At 43.7% G+C, this 14,596-nt stretch overlaps 1 protein-coding gene across 3 annotated transcripts in view; it reads right to left on the bottom strand.

Moving 5' to 3' along the window:
* TMEM255A (transmembrane protein 255A) overlaps nucleotides 1-14,596 on the bottom strand; it is a 47,930-nt gene that overhangs the window by 27,001 nt on the left and 6,333 nt on the right. For all 3 annotated transcript variants that reach the window (XM_024738124.1, XM_024738125.1, XM_024738123.1), the window contains exons 2-4: nucleotides 13,210-13,352; nucleotides 4,555-4,617; nucleotides 2,306-2,395 (exon numbers count right to left, since the gene is read on the bottom strand). In XM_024738124.1, coding sequence (XP_024593892.1) covers nucleotides 2,306-2,395; nucleotides 4,555-4,617; nucleotides 13,210-13,352 — 296 coding nt within the window. The remainder of the gene's footprint in view (nucleotides 1-2,305; nucleotides 2,396-4,554; nucleotides 4,618-13,209; nucleotides 13,353-14,596) is intronic.

Raw genomic sequence — 14,596 nt, 5'->3', positions numbered from 1 at the left:
AACAGGAAATGTTAATTAATGTAGGGAAATCTATAGAGAAAGTAGTGGTTGCCTAGGACTTGGGGGAGCAGGGGGAATAGGGAAGTGATAGCTAAAGGGTATGGGGTTGTTTGGGGGATGATAAAAATCTTCTAGAATTGACGTGATAGTTTGCACATACCTGTGAATGTACTAAAAGCCACTGAATTAAATACTTCAGATGGGTAAATTATATGGAACGTGAACTATATCTCAATAAAGATGTTTAAAAAAAGAAACACTAGGAGTGGGAGGAGGAGGGAAAAGGAGGAAGCCATTTTAGCTCATGATGCCATGAAAATCTACTGCAGGCTTCTTGGCCACTAGGCCTGTGTTGCCATGGAGACTGCCTCAGAGTGAAGCGTGCTTGTCAAATGGGGATAATAACACCTGCCCTACGTATCTCACAGGATTGCCGTGGGTCTCAAATGAGATAATAGATGTTAAGGCACATTGAAACACTAAATTCACCATACAAAAACAAGGAATTATTGTTATTAAGATGGCGCCTGTTGAAACAAAACAGCACACGTACTATGATTGTCTACAAGCATGCTACAAAAATAGGTATATACTCAGAGGGTAATATGCAAAAATTGCATATGGAATAGAATTGCTATGTTAGGGTGGTAGGACAGTGGATGTTACAAGTTCCTGTTGTGTCACTTGCCTTTTCAAAAAGAAAAAGATGAAGAAAAAGATGGCTCTCTCAGCTAAACTCAAAAGGGATGAGTCTGATATAGGGGCTGACATATTCCTGACCCCAAAAGAAAACTGGGCTAAAAGATTCTCTCTTCCATCCCATACTTTTCCCCCTGCCCAGTAATTATCTCCTGACATGCCAGCACTGACCATAGGAATTCCACTAATCTTGGCAAATGAGGGACTGACTCTTATGTCTAGGAGGAGAGTCCAAAAGCAAGTTGGGATTGAAATAATAATGTTGCAAATCATCCTTTCCCAGATCCATCCATACCCAGGACACTCCCTCAGGATGACCTGCACTATTAGCCGACGATTGAAACGGAATAAAATATGATGGATCCACACAATATTCTGATAATACAATTTTTCTCTAATTCAATTGTTTTAGAAAACATATAATTCCAACTAGTTCGTAGGATGTTTTCATTTTCAATGTTGGTTCACTTGGGGGAAAAAATGAGTATCTGAGGTTTTTGTGGGAGCTCAGGAAGCTGCTTGGTTTGCTCTCGATTTGGGTTTGTGGGCCAGATCAGGGCTATACTATGACCTCCCTGGGACTTCTGCCTTTTGTGGACAGCTTCCTCCATTAAAAATTGTTGAAAATGATATTTCATTTATTTTGATTATATCTTATGACTGCATTGGTATAAAGACAAATTTCTATTATGTGTGAAAACATTTTTTTTTGGCCTAAAAGTTCATCATTTTTCTTCCGATTTGGAAAGAAATGATCATATTTTTCTGGGACCCTGAAAGTCCGTGGGTCACAAGCACTGTTGTCTGCTGAGCCCAACAGAGAAGGCGGCCCTAGGCCAGATATCTGGAATCGTAAGAGATGGAAAGCGCTGACCGAAGGGTGAGGGCTCCTGCAGGGAGCCCTGTGGAAAGGACCCGAATCCCAGGCTTCTCCAAGAAGGAACACAGGTTTGGGTTTCAGGAGTAAAGTAGCCTTACTCGAGGCACAGCTTCTCCAGAACAGGAAGCATTTGGCGCCTCTACTCCAGGACTGGGCTCGTTTTGGAGACTTCCAGCTCTGGGGCTTCCTCAGGATCCCAATCACATCACTCCTCTCCAACCATGAAGACAGCGAAGTTCAGGTATCCTAGAAAAGGTGTCTGTCCTCATGGGCTGCTCTTGTCACTGTTGGAGGTGGGGGAGGTCAGCTATTGCCACCTCCAAGGCTCTCAGGAAGTCATGTGGCTTCCTGCGGCTCTCTCCCTGCCTGCTCACTCCCAACACCAATTCCAAGCCAGTCCCCTGGCCCTTGTCTCTGACTTTTCCAAATGTCACCCACGTGTCAACAAAGGCTTAGCTCCAACCCCTCCACCATGGGGAAGCCTGCTCTGATCCAAGGTGAACCACTTGGGCACTTAGAGTTTATATGCCCAGCTTAGACCAATTTCTCTAGATGCCCATGTGTGTCCAGGGATGTCCTCATTTTGACATCACCTCCTTGAGGCCGGTGATGTCACCTCCCTCTCCTGTACCCCTCACAGCCCTTAGCACACACCCAGCACACACACACTCGATGAAGCCTTGTTGTATTGCCCATTTACTTTAACCCAGGACTAAAAATACTCACAATGTGTCTGGCAGCGAAGACCCCGTCGACTATGGCACAACAAAAGGCTGCAATCACACCAAAGCTGATAAAGACGATGGAAGCCACCAGCTGTGGGAGTAGGGGTGGGGGACAAAGCAAAAGTGTCTGTTAGCCTTCCACTATCGCTGCTTCTGGAGACAAGGCGATCCCCAAGACACCGCCAGCCACAGCAGAACTCTGGCCTGCCAGCCCGTGTGAAGCGTGAATGCCCTTTTCAGTCACGCAGCACGAGTGGGAGCGGGGGAGGGCGACGCGGAGAAGGGGCCATTGAAGCACTTCTTACACTTTCAGGGCAAGCTAAGAAATTCACTCCAGGAGTCTATGAGTGCCCAAGGAAGAGAAGGCTGAGGAACTAGACTGCATGGCTCTTCCATTCTCAGACTCAGAAAAATGTTGGACCTTTGACATCATGAAGTCCCACCCCCTATTTTATTTATTGTGGAATTGGAGGCTCAGAGAGGGGAAGTGGTGTGTCCAAGGTCACTATCCAGTCTATGGAAGAGCCTGTGCCCACCAACTCCTAGTCTAGTGTTCTTCCCAACCCCTCATGGTGGGCAATGATGAAGAAGGGATGATTCTGAGGCCCTGCACAACCCTACATGGCCCTGCATCACTGAAGAAAGAGAACACTCAACTTATTATGGCTTAGGTGTCAAAGACATTTTACAAGGTTTGAAGTCTCTGAAATTGATCAACTCTGTGTGGTACACAGGAAAAAATTCAAGTAAGAGAAATGTTTGCTGGAAGCAGACTGTCCTATTCTCTGATCGTGTTAGATAACAGAAATTTTCCTAGTAATTTGTCTTCCATTACAAGGGCGATACCACAACCCAACGTGGGGGTAGGTGTTTCAAGGCGTAACCAGGGGCAGGGATAGGTACTGCCTAAGCCCACCATCTGCCTGTGTTGACCCTCAAAACACCCTCTTTGAGGTGTTTGGGGGGTAAAGTAGAGAAATAGCATGGCATTAAGCTGCTCCCCAGGGGGAAGGAGGAAATCACAGTCAAGGCCACCCTAAGGTCCTCCCATCTCATAGGCTAGAAGGTAATACTGATCTCCTTTGGGAGTTGTTCAGAAACCTCGCCCCATACATCTCACTTCACAGCACTACAGAGAGTTGGTAAATAATGGATGAAAGATGTCATGAAATTGGCATTATCAGCTATGCTATGATCAGCTCTACAATTAGAACTCCCCTGTCATTTTGAATAATTTAAACCCAGAGTGCAAACACAACTGGCAGCGGAGAGCCCAGGTGAAATGGAAGAAGAGAACTATTAGAACCCCCCTGAGGGTGATTCCCTACATTGCTGGGGGGAGAACACACTTTTAGAGTTCCCTGTCCCTGGAGCTATTACGTTATCTGATTAAACTTGCTGTTAAATAGACCCTAGCATCAGTCTAGTTGCCACTAGACTTGTACGGGGAAGCCTAATGAGTCCACCATCTGACAACTCACCAGGCATCTTGATTTACAAGCCCATAAAACTGCAATATGCTTGCAATTCGGTCTGTACCGTCTTCTCTTGCCCTCTAGGAAGCCTTCTCAGGCTGAAGCAAGAAAATACAACAGTCTGCCCTTGCGGGCCCCCATTCAGACATAGAACTTTGTGAGTTTTACCTCCTGTTATATGCGCACCCTTCCTCTCAACGTTACACATACTTAGCTTTGAACTATGTATGGGTAATGGGAATACTTGAGGTTGGCTTCGTAATTTCATTTCGTCTTCTTGCGCCCTAAATATATTTGTTCTGTTAATTAAAGTCCCCTAGATTGGAATCTCCTAAAAGGCAGGAACCCTCTGCGAAAACTCCTCTCCAAGATTATGCATCAGAGAGGAAGGTGTGAGGGTCGCCAGTGAGCCAGGGCTGCAGCAGCAGGAATCGAAGAAGCAAAGGCATCCGATGCGAGGATTACTGGCCTGACTGGATAGGCTGGCGCACTCCTTTGCGAAGGAGGAGAAAAGCAAGAGGCAAGATCCAGATTATTCCATCCCTGTGACTTAAGGAGACTAGCTGGGCCACTGAGGGGACATCAGGCAGGGTGAGAACAAGTCCCACACCACAGGGTCACTTTAAAACAAGTTCCCCGGAGGCTTAGGAGAAAAGTAAAGTAGCTGTTTCTTTTGTGGCCCAATTTGGGCAATCTTAAGAAATGTGTCACTTATCCACAGAAATGTTGAGCTTTTTCAGGTGAAGAATTTGATTCTATAACGATGAAAACTTACCATCTGCCGTTTGTTCTCCACGAGGTTTGATCCGATGATTCCAAGGAATGATCCAAAGCCGAGCTGCAAAGCAACGTGGCACAGATAGCACGTGGGAAGATGGTTAGCCTGACCTCACGGTCGTTCCACCCCTGGGATACAATTCAGGATAACAGAAAATACCCGGGGTACAGATGCTAAACCCGTGCAGCTGTTACACAAATACAGTATGAGTAAGAAAAGTATTTCTCCCACCATTTGCCAATTTTTCCTCGTAGATATGAATCACACCAAAAAGAAACTCGTGTGCCCAGAAGCTGAAAGTAAAAGTCAATCATAGCTTTTCAGAGGCTGCTTATTTCAATTTCAATATCCATTACCTAGCATGTGACTGGTGAGTCAGTAAGAGACGGATAATGGTGAAAAGCACGCATTATATTCTGATCTTTATCTTTTCTTTGAAAGAGACCTTCTATCCTGATGCACGAATTACAAAATAAAGGTTTGAAATAGCGATTTTTGATGCATCAGACACGCTAATCAAACGCAGGAAGTACTTTAGAAATCAGCAAGCACCTTAACCTAGACTTAAAAAAAAAAAAGAACTATTTTTTTTGAAAGCCTGTATTTGTGGTTGACCCACTGCCATTTATGTTAGCGCTTATTCACCTCTTCTTCCATCTCTGCTTCATTTATGGACAGAAAGCATTCATTAAAGGGTGAATAGAAATGGCGGTGTAAAACCCTGAAAAACAATTTCCCTGCCTAAGCGGCTGGGATGATGGCTCGGGGTAGCAGGTTCCACTTTGCTCTCAGTTCTGCCATTAGTGGATTGAGTCTGCCATTCTCAGCTGAAAATGATCCCTAACCGATGGCTGCTGTCAGGGGTGAAAGTGGAAGAAGTAAAAAGTGGTGGGAATGGACCAATAAATCCTAACACAAGTCCAGCAATGTAGTTACATTTCTCTCGACCCTCACTAAGGATCTGGCCTTCCATCTGCCGCCTTACCTTGGCTCACAGGGACATCTCTTTCAGTCTGAGGCCCCCAAGCCTTACACCAAGTCTTGGAAATCTAATGGACCCAAGGGCTGGGCAGGAGCCTGGCGGGGCAGTGTAGGGGGACTGGGTGCTTGCCTCAGAAACCCAAGCATGAAAGAAGAGAATGAATGGAAGGAATGAATACAAATTTCCAAGGACTCATTCTGCAGGGCCACTCAGCCAGCAACTCCTCTTGAGAAATAGAAGCTGAAGAGAATAAAGGTGTAACCCATGCCGTCCAAGACTCTACTGAGAACATCCTCACTCAATGGTTAAACTATACCTGTCTCCCGCCTGGTCTTATTTGAAATGTAATTAAAATGTGTTGTGATGAAGTATAGTGATTAAAACCTGGTCATCAGACTAGCCTGGCTTCTAACCCCAGCTCTTCCACTTGTGGCTGTGCGACTTGAACAAACTGACTGACCTCTCTAAACCTCAGTTTCCTTATCTGGAAAATGGGGACCATAGCAGTAGCTGTCTTATAGGATTTTTGCAAGGATTATCCAGGACAATACAGTCAAAGAACTTTGCACAGGGCCTGGCACACAGTAAGTTCTCAGTAAATACGAGTTATTGTTCTAGTGATTATTATTACTATTTTTAAAGACACCTAACTTTGGGGCAGCTCTAACCTGATTTGAGCTGGCAAATCCTATCATTATTTGCTCTATTTCATAAGAGTTTCGTATTCTGTCTTATCTCCCCTCCCAACATGTTGCACAGCTTTTATTTTTCAGGAAGAATTCCATGAATAGCCTGTGCTTATGACACTCTGGGCCATTTGTGGAGACTGAAAGAAAGTCAGAGGGCAGTTTCTTACATGGAAAATAAGTCCTTTCACCGAGCGGTTCATCAGTTTCCACAGATACTCACTGAATGTTCTTCTGAGCCTCAACAGCAGTCTTTGCCTTAAGACGGGAAGCAAAGACACTCGCTCTTCCTGACACTCTCAAATAACTCTCTGATGGCAGTGACCGGAAGAGGTGGCCTGAAGCCTCATGGAATTGGCTGGAAAGACAAGGTGCTCTGGGACTGGAAATCCCAGGCCAACCAGTTAATTCATCCAGTTCCCTCCCCTTTCCTTCCATTCTATTTCTATTCCACTCCAACTCATTCCATTTTCTAACACTCACTGAGTACTTTTGGGAGATAAATAAGATGACATGGCCCCTACCCCGCAGGAGTGCATTGTCTAGTGAGGGAGAGACAGACTGTGGCTTAAGGACCACAGGCGAGGTAGAAACAAAGTGCTGAAGGAGCAGAGAATAATTCATTTTGTATTATATCCTTGGCTCTGCTACTTATAAACTGTGTGACCTTGGGCTAGTTCTTTAGCCACTCTGTGCTCATTCCTCATCTATTAAATGGGAATCATAATGGTCATGACCACACAGGACTGCTGTGAGGATTAAATGAGATAAGGTATGTACATAGCATGACCTGCATAAGGTAGGCTGCTAAATACATATACATGGTCGTTCTCAGATCTCACAGAGGGGATAAATGGGGTCAAAGACAGGTAGACTTCACCAGGTGGGGAACTAATATCAATTGAGTCCTGGCTGGAAGAATTCATTCATCTGGATGACAGGTTTATGAACTAACTCACCAGTACCACTAAAACTACCTTACATTTGAAGAGCATTTGAATTTAAAGAAGCGCTTGCCCTCCACCTTGGTCACAGTCATGTTAGGGAGTTCGGTGGAGCTCATATCATTCCCATTTGATAGATAGCAAAACGGAGGCCTAGAGAATTGTATGGGCTCATTCCCTCTTACAGCAAGTTCACGGCAGGGCCAGGACGAGCCCTCAAGAACACCCTAACAGCTGGTGTTCTTCCAGCCACACTTTGCTGTATTTGTGGCCAGTGTTAGCAGAATAGTGACCTTCACCTCTGCCCCCCAGGGAAGAAGTTCCCTGTAAGGATGGAGTGAGAAGTCGTATTTGAGGAAGAGCTGAGGGGGTGAAAGTAAAGAAGGAAAAATCAACAGAATTTCCTGAAAATGGGCAGCTGCTTCTAATCAACTGTTTGCTCTCCTGAGGCCTCCGAAAGGTAAGCTCTGTGGTCCTTGCTCGAGAACTGCCCGGAATCATGGAATGTTCAGACCTTTGGAACTCCATCTTGACTCCCCATTACCTGAACAAATAACCAGTTTGCTTTGTTTTGGCTGCCCTCCACTTGTAGAAGAAAAAAAGGCAAATCATTAGAATTCAGTTTCAAGAGCTCTTTTTAGGCTGCACCCTATAATCTATGCCTATTCCCATCCACTGGGACTGAGGTGCAAATGGATTAATCATTCAACAAGTATTAATTGGACATCTACTCTGTGGCAGGTACTGTGCTACACCTGTGATCTGGAGGCCAGGAAGCGGGGTGGGGTATGATACCAAGACCAACAAGACTCAGCCTGGAGGAGCTGTAATTAGATAATGGGTCCACAATCCCTTTCTGTAATACTGAAATCAACAAAGCTCTTAAAACCAAAAGGGTTTTTGGTAACTAACTTGGTGGCAAAACCTGACCTTGAACTGACGTGAGGTTATTTTATAATGTTTATCTACTTAGTGTAAAAATTCACAGTTTATTGTAGAAAGATGAAGGTGCTTGATTATGGGGTATATCTCAAGACCCCACTGGGATGTTAGATAATATATGATATATGCAGTCTATTATCTTTCTGAAATTAAAAACAAAACACAACAGTCTAAATTTGCAAACACATCTCACCCAAGGGTTCAGATAAGGGATTGTGGACCTGTATAAACAAAGCTAAATGAGAATATAGCCCAACATCCCACAAAGCAGAATGTGACTATTTCCCAAGAGCTATGAGTGGAAGGAATCTACGGTAGGGAGTTCAAAGATGGTAGACACCACTGTGGATCCCAGTAGCTGAGAAATGTCCCAGCTGTGTCTTTAAGTTGGAATAGGACAGAGCATTTGGATAGCTCAGTAGCTATCCAAAGTGGATCCCAGTAGCTGAGAAATGTCCCAGCTGTGTCTTTAAGTTGGAATAGGACAGAGCATTTGGATAAACAGAGAGCGAGAGCACAGGGAGGACGTTCCAGCCCAAGTCATGTTCAGGGGACTGTGAATTGACAATTTTGGTAAAAGAAAGGTATGGGAGACCAGGCCAAGAGCATCTTCAGAGAGTTTTGAATGACAATGCTAAGGAGGCAACAGGAAGCCAATGAAGGTTAGTCTTATCTAGTAAATCAAGGCTCAAGTGTCATCTCTGAAATGTACTTACTAAGCTAGGAACTTTATCTTAGAATGATCTTATATTTTAGAAACATTTTCAACAAGAGGTAGAAAAAATGTCTGCCTAATTCACAATAAACCACAAAATCCCACTATCCAGACCTCCTTCTATTTCCTGAACATTCAAGTTAGTCAAAACTTCGTTGGATTTATCAAGAGTCTTCACATGTGAAGCTGAAGCCACGCTGGCCTAGAGAAGGTTTCTGGCCTATTGACTATTTTGAATGATCCCTGTTGTCTCTGCCTCCTACTACCCCATGGCAACTCTGATATAATTTTCAATTAACTGGACACCCCCCCCTTCCCCCGCCTGGGAGAGGGGACAGAAGCTCCTGGTTTCTTTCCTAAAAGAAAACCCAGGCTGGTGTGGGCCCTAGCAGTATAACAGCTGGTGGAGAAGGTTCTAGAGTGAAAGGCTTTCAGCACTGATCAGGTGGCCAACTCCATCTTGTGGGTTGCATGGGAAACACATGTAGAGGCCTTGTTCTCCTGGATGTAAGGTTAGAGAGCTATAGAGAAGGAGCTGGCTCTCTCCCCTGCATTTTCCATCTTCATACAACCGAGGCTCTTGATTTTCTTTAGGCCTCCAGAGTAGAAAGCTCACTGGGACGCTTCTGGAACGGACTATGTCTTGAACATTCGAGGACAGTAAAAATCCTAAGCCAGTTTGTCTTTCTGTGTTGGTTTTAATTTTTTTTTAATTTTACATTTTAGCCTGTACAGATGAGCACATCTGTAAAGATGCCTGTTGCATGCATGTCTTAGGATGATGATACCACATTCTAGCTCAGGTAGAGTAGCTAACACCCTATCATAATGCACCTCACTGTACAAGGGCATCTCGTTTGGCAAAATAAAGATGGCTCAGAAAAGTTTTGCATGACTTAGAGTTATGCAAACACGATTATATTTCTCAATGCCTGAGATCTCAATATTTAAATGAATTGTATGGTAAGTAGTCTTTAAGTCGTCTTTAAATCTAGTAACTGCTCCCTAATTTGTTTGTTTTAAAATTTTAAATTCTCATGTACACATTTAACCAGAGTCCTAAAACAGCAGAGTTCCAAATAACCTGACATTTTCCCACAAATCTATACAATGATCTTTATATTCAAACTGACCAATTTGATAGTGTGGAATCTGAAAATGACACATTTTGCTCATTCTGGTTTTATTGCAAGCATACTTTGTTTATTGTGGGGTTTTTTTTTTTACATCTTTATTGGAGTATAATTGCTTTACAATGGTGTGTTTCCCTCTAGGTGGTCACAAAGCACCGAGCTGATCTCCCTGTGCTATGCGGCTGCTTCCCACTAGCTATCTATTTTACGTTTGGTAGTGTATATATGTCCATGCCACTCTCTCACTTCGTCCCAGCTTACCCTTCCCCTTCCCCATGTCCTCAAGTCCATTCTCAACGTCTGTGCCTTTATTCCTCTCCTGCCCCTAGGTTCTTCAGAAACATTTTTTTTTAAGATTCCATACAGATGTGTTTGCATACGGTATTTGTCTTTCTCTTTCTGACTTACTTCACTCTGTATGACAGACTCTAGGTCCATCCACCTCATTACAAATAACTCAATTTCATTTCTTTTTATGGCTGAGTAATATTCCATTGTATATATGTGCCACATCTTCTTTATCCATTTTGTTTATTGTGTTTTAGTTCTCCAGGTGGTTGCCGATCCACCTGAATTCGACTCCCCTGGGGTGTTTATTAAAATACACACCAAGGTGGGGAAACCACTGGCTTAGAGTTTATATAATACCTCTCTAATAACCAAACTATTCAATTAGTGAAAGCACCCCAGTCCCGGATAAATCTGGATTCTCAGGCATTTATTGTTTCAGAGGTATGAGTTGTTTATTGTATTTGTTATAACATGATCTGACCTAACAACTCAAATGGATTTTTCTGCTCTTCAGTCTGCAGTCTTCCCCCCTTCACTTCCTATAACTAAAACCCATTTTAAAGAAACAATCTACAGGAACTATAAAAGCAAAAGAAATTAAGGTTAAACCATAGGGCACACTGCTAGGGCTGGCTCTCCTATTAACATTTCCATATTAGCTCTTAGCCAGACACACACGCACAGACACACGCCCCCACTGCTTCAACTTCCAGTGCTAGCTGAACGCCAGGTACTCCAATAACAACAATCTCGCGCCCTCCTTCCTTTGTTAATGTATTCCAACCCAGCCACCCACAGGCAGATATTCTACAGAGAAGGTTCAGAAGCACCGTTCATGAATAGTAGTTGCTACTCTTAAATGACACGGAAAATACCTTCCTCTCACCCAGGGAGAGTCTGAATCTTGGCTTGAGCATTTGCTCATCAGTCAGAAACCTTTTACTAAATGCAGCTACCTGAAGCCCACGAAGTCACGCAGACCCTATAAATTGCTTTCCCAAGCCACCAAAATGCAATCTTAGCCCCCCCTTCCTCTGTCCCCCGCCCCTCTTGTGTTTAAAAATAAAACCCAATTCTGCTGATGACTGGTTTTCTTGCCTCACCACAGGAAGTGGACCGGGAGAGTTCTCACATCACATGCTTAGCAGAGGGCACCAGACGGTGTCTGTGGGACACCTGCCCTCGGCTCGGCTCAAGAGCTGCGAAGGAACTTCCCGGGAAGGGCGGGCGGCCTTCAGCAGCTGGGCCCCAGTGTCAGGCCCCGGCTCCGCTAGGGCTATTGAGAAGGCTGACTGCGGAATCGGTGACCTAGGCAACAGGCGTCAGGCTTGGTCACTCCCGGCGCTGGTTTGTCAAAGGCATCCATCTTTAATCCCTTCCCCTTTCTTTGCTTCTCTTTCCAACACCCCCCACTCCAAAAAAAGAGTAAAAAAGAAAAGAAACAAAACAACAGCAACAAAGCCGTCTGCCCTCCCTGATAACCTAAAATGTAAACAACAACAACAAAAACCCACCCTAACCTTCCTTTCCGCTCTCTAGCAGTTACAATTGGGAAGTCATTTAGTTGATATTCAAAATACGGTCCAACCTCTAGAGTTAGGTTTTAGGGTTCAATAGCAGTGTGTGTAGATCCAAATGAGGTTTTGGTTTGGTTTTCTTTTTCTTTTCTTTTTTCCTCAATTATATTGAGGTATAATTGGCAAATAAAATGGTATATATTTCATTTCATTTCATATACAACATGATGATTTGATATAAAATGAGGTTTTGTATGCAAAGAGTTCAGAGCTTTCCAGAGTGGATTGCATGCAGCCCGGGGATCGGTAAAACAATCCACTGAAGTATGGAAAGAAACGATTGGGACTCTTGTTTCCTATTTTTTGTTTATCTAAAAGAATAAGAAAGAAATTACACGTTACAAATATTCAGTGAACAGACTGTCACTGGCGCCCTCCCTCGGTGTGAATGTCAGGTGACAAGGCGAGAGCTATCGTTCTGGAGGAGGGCAGGTTCCAAGCAGCAAAGGGTTGGTGGTGGGGCAGCCACCACATGTGCCCGGATAGTCTTATCTAGTCTTCACTAAACTAGTCCCGAGAAAATGGACGAGGAGTTTGGAAAGACTCCTGTTGATAAACCATGAGTTGAAGATGACCCTAATAATGTAACACAGCGAGAAAATGACAGAGCTGACCCTTGGAACTCTCAGGGTGAGCTCTTTGTCAGCCACACTGTGAGATCACATTAAAAAAAACAATGATGCTCATGACAATCTGTTCATATCTGAGAAGAAAGCACAAAATATTCAAAATTATCTAGTAAGCTATTTGAAATAATGACTTAACAGCCACTATCTTTAATGAGATTTCATGCGAAGTGCATACCATTCCTTGAAATTTTAGCTAGTGTTAGTATGAAGATATTAAAAATTAAAGTGTATTTCATTTTCATCTAATTTTTGAACTTCCATTTTTGTATGTTTTATGAATATGCATATAATTTGTAAATGAATAAATACACATATTTGAGGAGTAAGCATCCCACATATTTTTCCTGAGAGGAGGGCAGGATGGCTTTGGAGATCAGTGCTGTGCGTCACAGACTGTCAAGCTGCAAGGGTCCTCAGATTTCAGGTAAGGTCAGGTGACCCCTATTATATATTTAGGAAAGCAGATGCCCAGAGAGGAAAGGACCTCAGCCTAAGGTTAACACTGCTAATTAGTAACACGTCCTAGACCAGAAAACCGAGGTCCTAAAGAGTGAGATGACCTGCTCAGGATCACACTGCTAGTTAGGGATGGTGCTGGGATTCTTCTGAGTCTTAGTTCAGTGCTCTTCTAAACCAGCCCAGAGGAAATCTGAGCAAACACAGAAACTCAAACAGAATTGAAAACCATCAGAGTAGAACCAAATGTCTGTAGCCAGCAAGCTACTGAGACCTACCTATGCCTTTGATACTCACAATAACTCCCGGGTAGTAACCTCCAACAGTCACATTCTGGGTCCTGGTGGTTGCAGCGAGGCCCACCGTGAGAATTAATACGGACACGATAAGCAAAGTCACGGTGACATAGATGGAGTTTCGTTTCCTCCGATTAAAGGCTCCTGAAAGCACACAGAGAAACTGAAATTGCTCATTTCGGCTGGAGAAGGGATGGACTTACAGAAAAAAATCACTAGGAAGGTTTTCCTTTCCTACTTCAACTGGTAACTGGGGTTATCTCTGGGGAGTGGGATTATGGCGAAGAGATGGAGCTTTAGTTTTTTGCAGTCATCAGGTGTTACGTTTACAATAATATATATATGTTTCCAGTTTGAAAATAAACAACAGAAGAAATTGTACCAGTTACATAAAAACAAAAGTAAACGCATTCGATAAAAGATGTATCATACCCACTTAGTGAAGTGTTTCTTTTTTAAGCCAAATTATAAGGTACATGATAGATGGAAAGTGTACTGTGGAGATATTAAATGAAAATATTTTAAGGCCAATATGCAACTAAGGAGGGTTTTTTCATAAGCTGGAGATATGAAATTTCATTTTCAGTGTAAATATCAGAACCAAGCCAGGTACTGGGATTTTTTTTTCATTTATTTCTGACATTTGCCACCTCATGTATAAACTTTAAAAATGGTGTGTTGGCAAGATTTGCCACATAACAAATGTGTGTAATAAAGTAAGTGTTTGGAGGCCATTAGTCCACAAAGATATGTATCAGGGGAGGTAGATGGGGAGGATTATAACTTACACCGTTTAGGCTTATGTGAGGGTGACATAAATACAAATGATGAGAAACCCGTTCTTCTACTCAGTGTTTATCGGACATGATAGTGCAAACCAATATTTTTTTTCGAAAACAGGCTTATTAAGTCAGATAGAAAAATGGTATCTAGACTCGCTTTTGAATTTAATTTTTTTTTCTAAGGAATGAAGCACTGTTCAACACTCTGCGTGCGTTTTTTCTAGAGGGGGTTCTCAACAGGAAATACCAGGGATGAGTTACACCTAGGAGTTCTCATAAAAATAAGCAACTGGGGGACTTGCTGTGAGAGTCCAGTTCTCTAGTGGGGAGCCTTATGACAGGGTTGCCCACTCAGGTGGCTTGGCTGTCATTTGCGGGCCTAAAGAGGCCACTTGGGACTGATCGCAGGACCCCGCCATTCTGGGAGGCCTCGCTGCAGCCTCAGGAAGCAGCTGCCTTTGAAGCCGCCCAGACTGCACCACTGGGAGGGAGGGGAGAGGGGATGACGGAAGGGGGAGGGAGGCGAGAAAACCAGGGAGACCCAGGAGGCCTGATGGTGCTGAGAGGGAGGCACTGTGGCTGGCTCTGCAGCCCCCAGCAGATGCC

The sequence above is a fragment of the Neophocaena asiaeorientalis genome, unplaced genomic scaffold (assembly GCF_003031525.2).
Source record: "Neophocaena asiaeorientalis asiaeorientalis breed wild unplaced genomic scaffold, Neophocaena_asiaeorientalis_V1.1 scaffold34, whole genome shotgun sequence".
NCBI lineage: Eukaryota > Metazoa > Chordata > Mammalia > Artiodactyla > Phocoenidae > Neophocaena > Neophocaena asiaeorientalis.
This window is presented reverse-complemented; position numbering and strand designations above follow the sequence as displayed.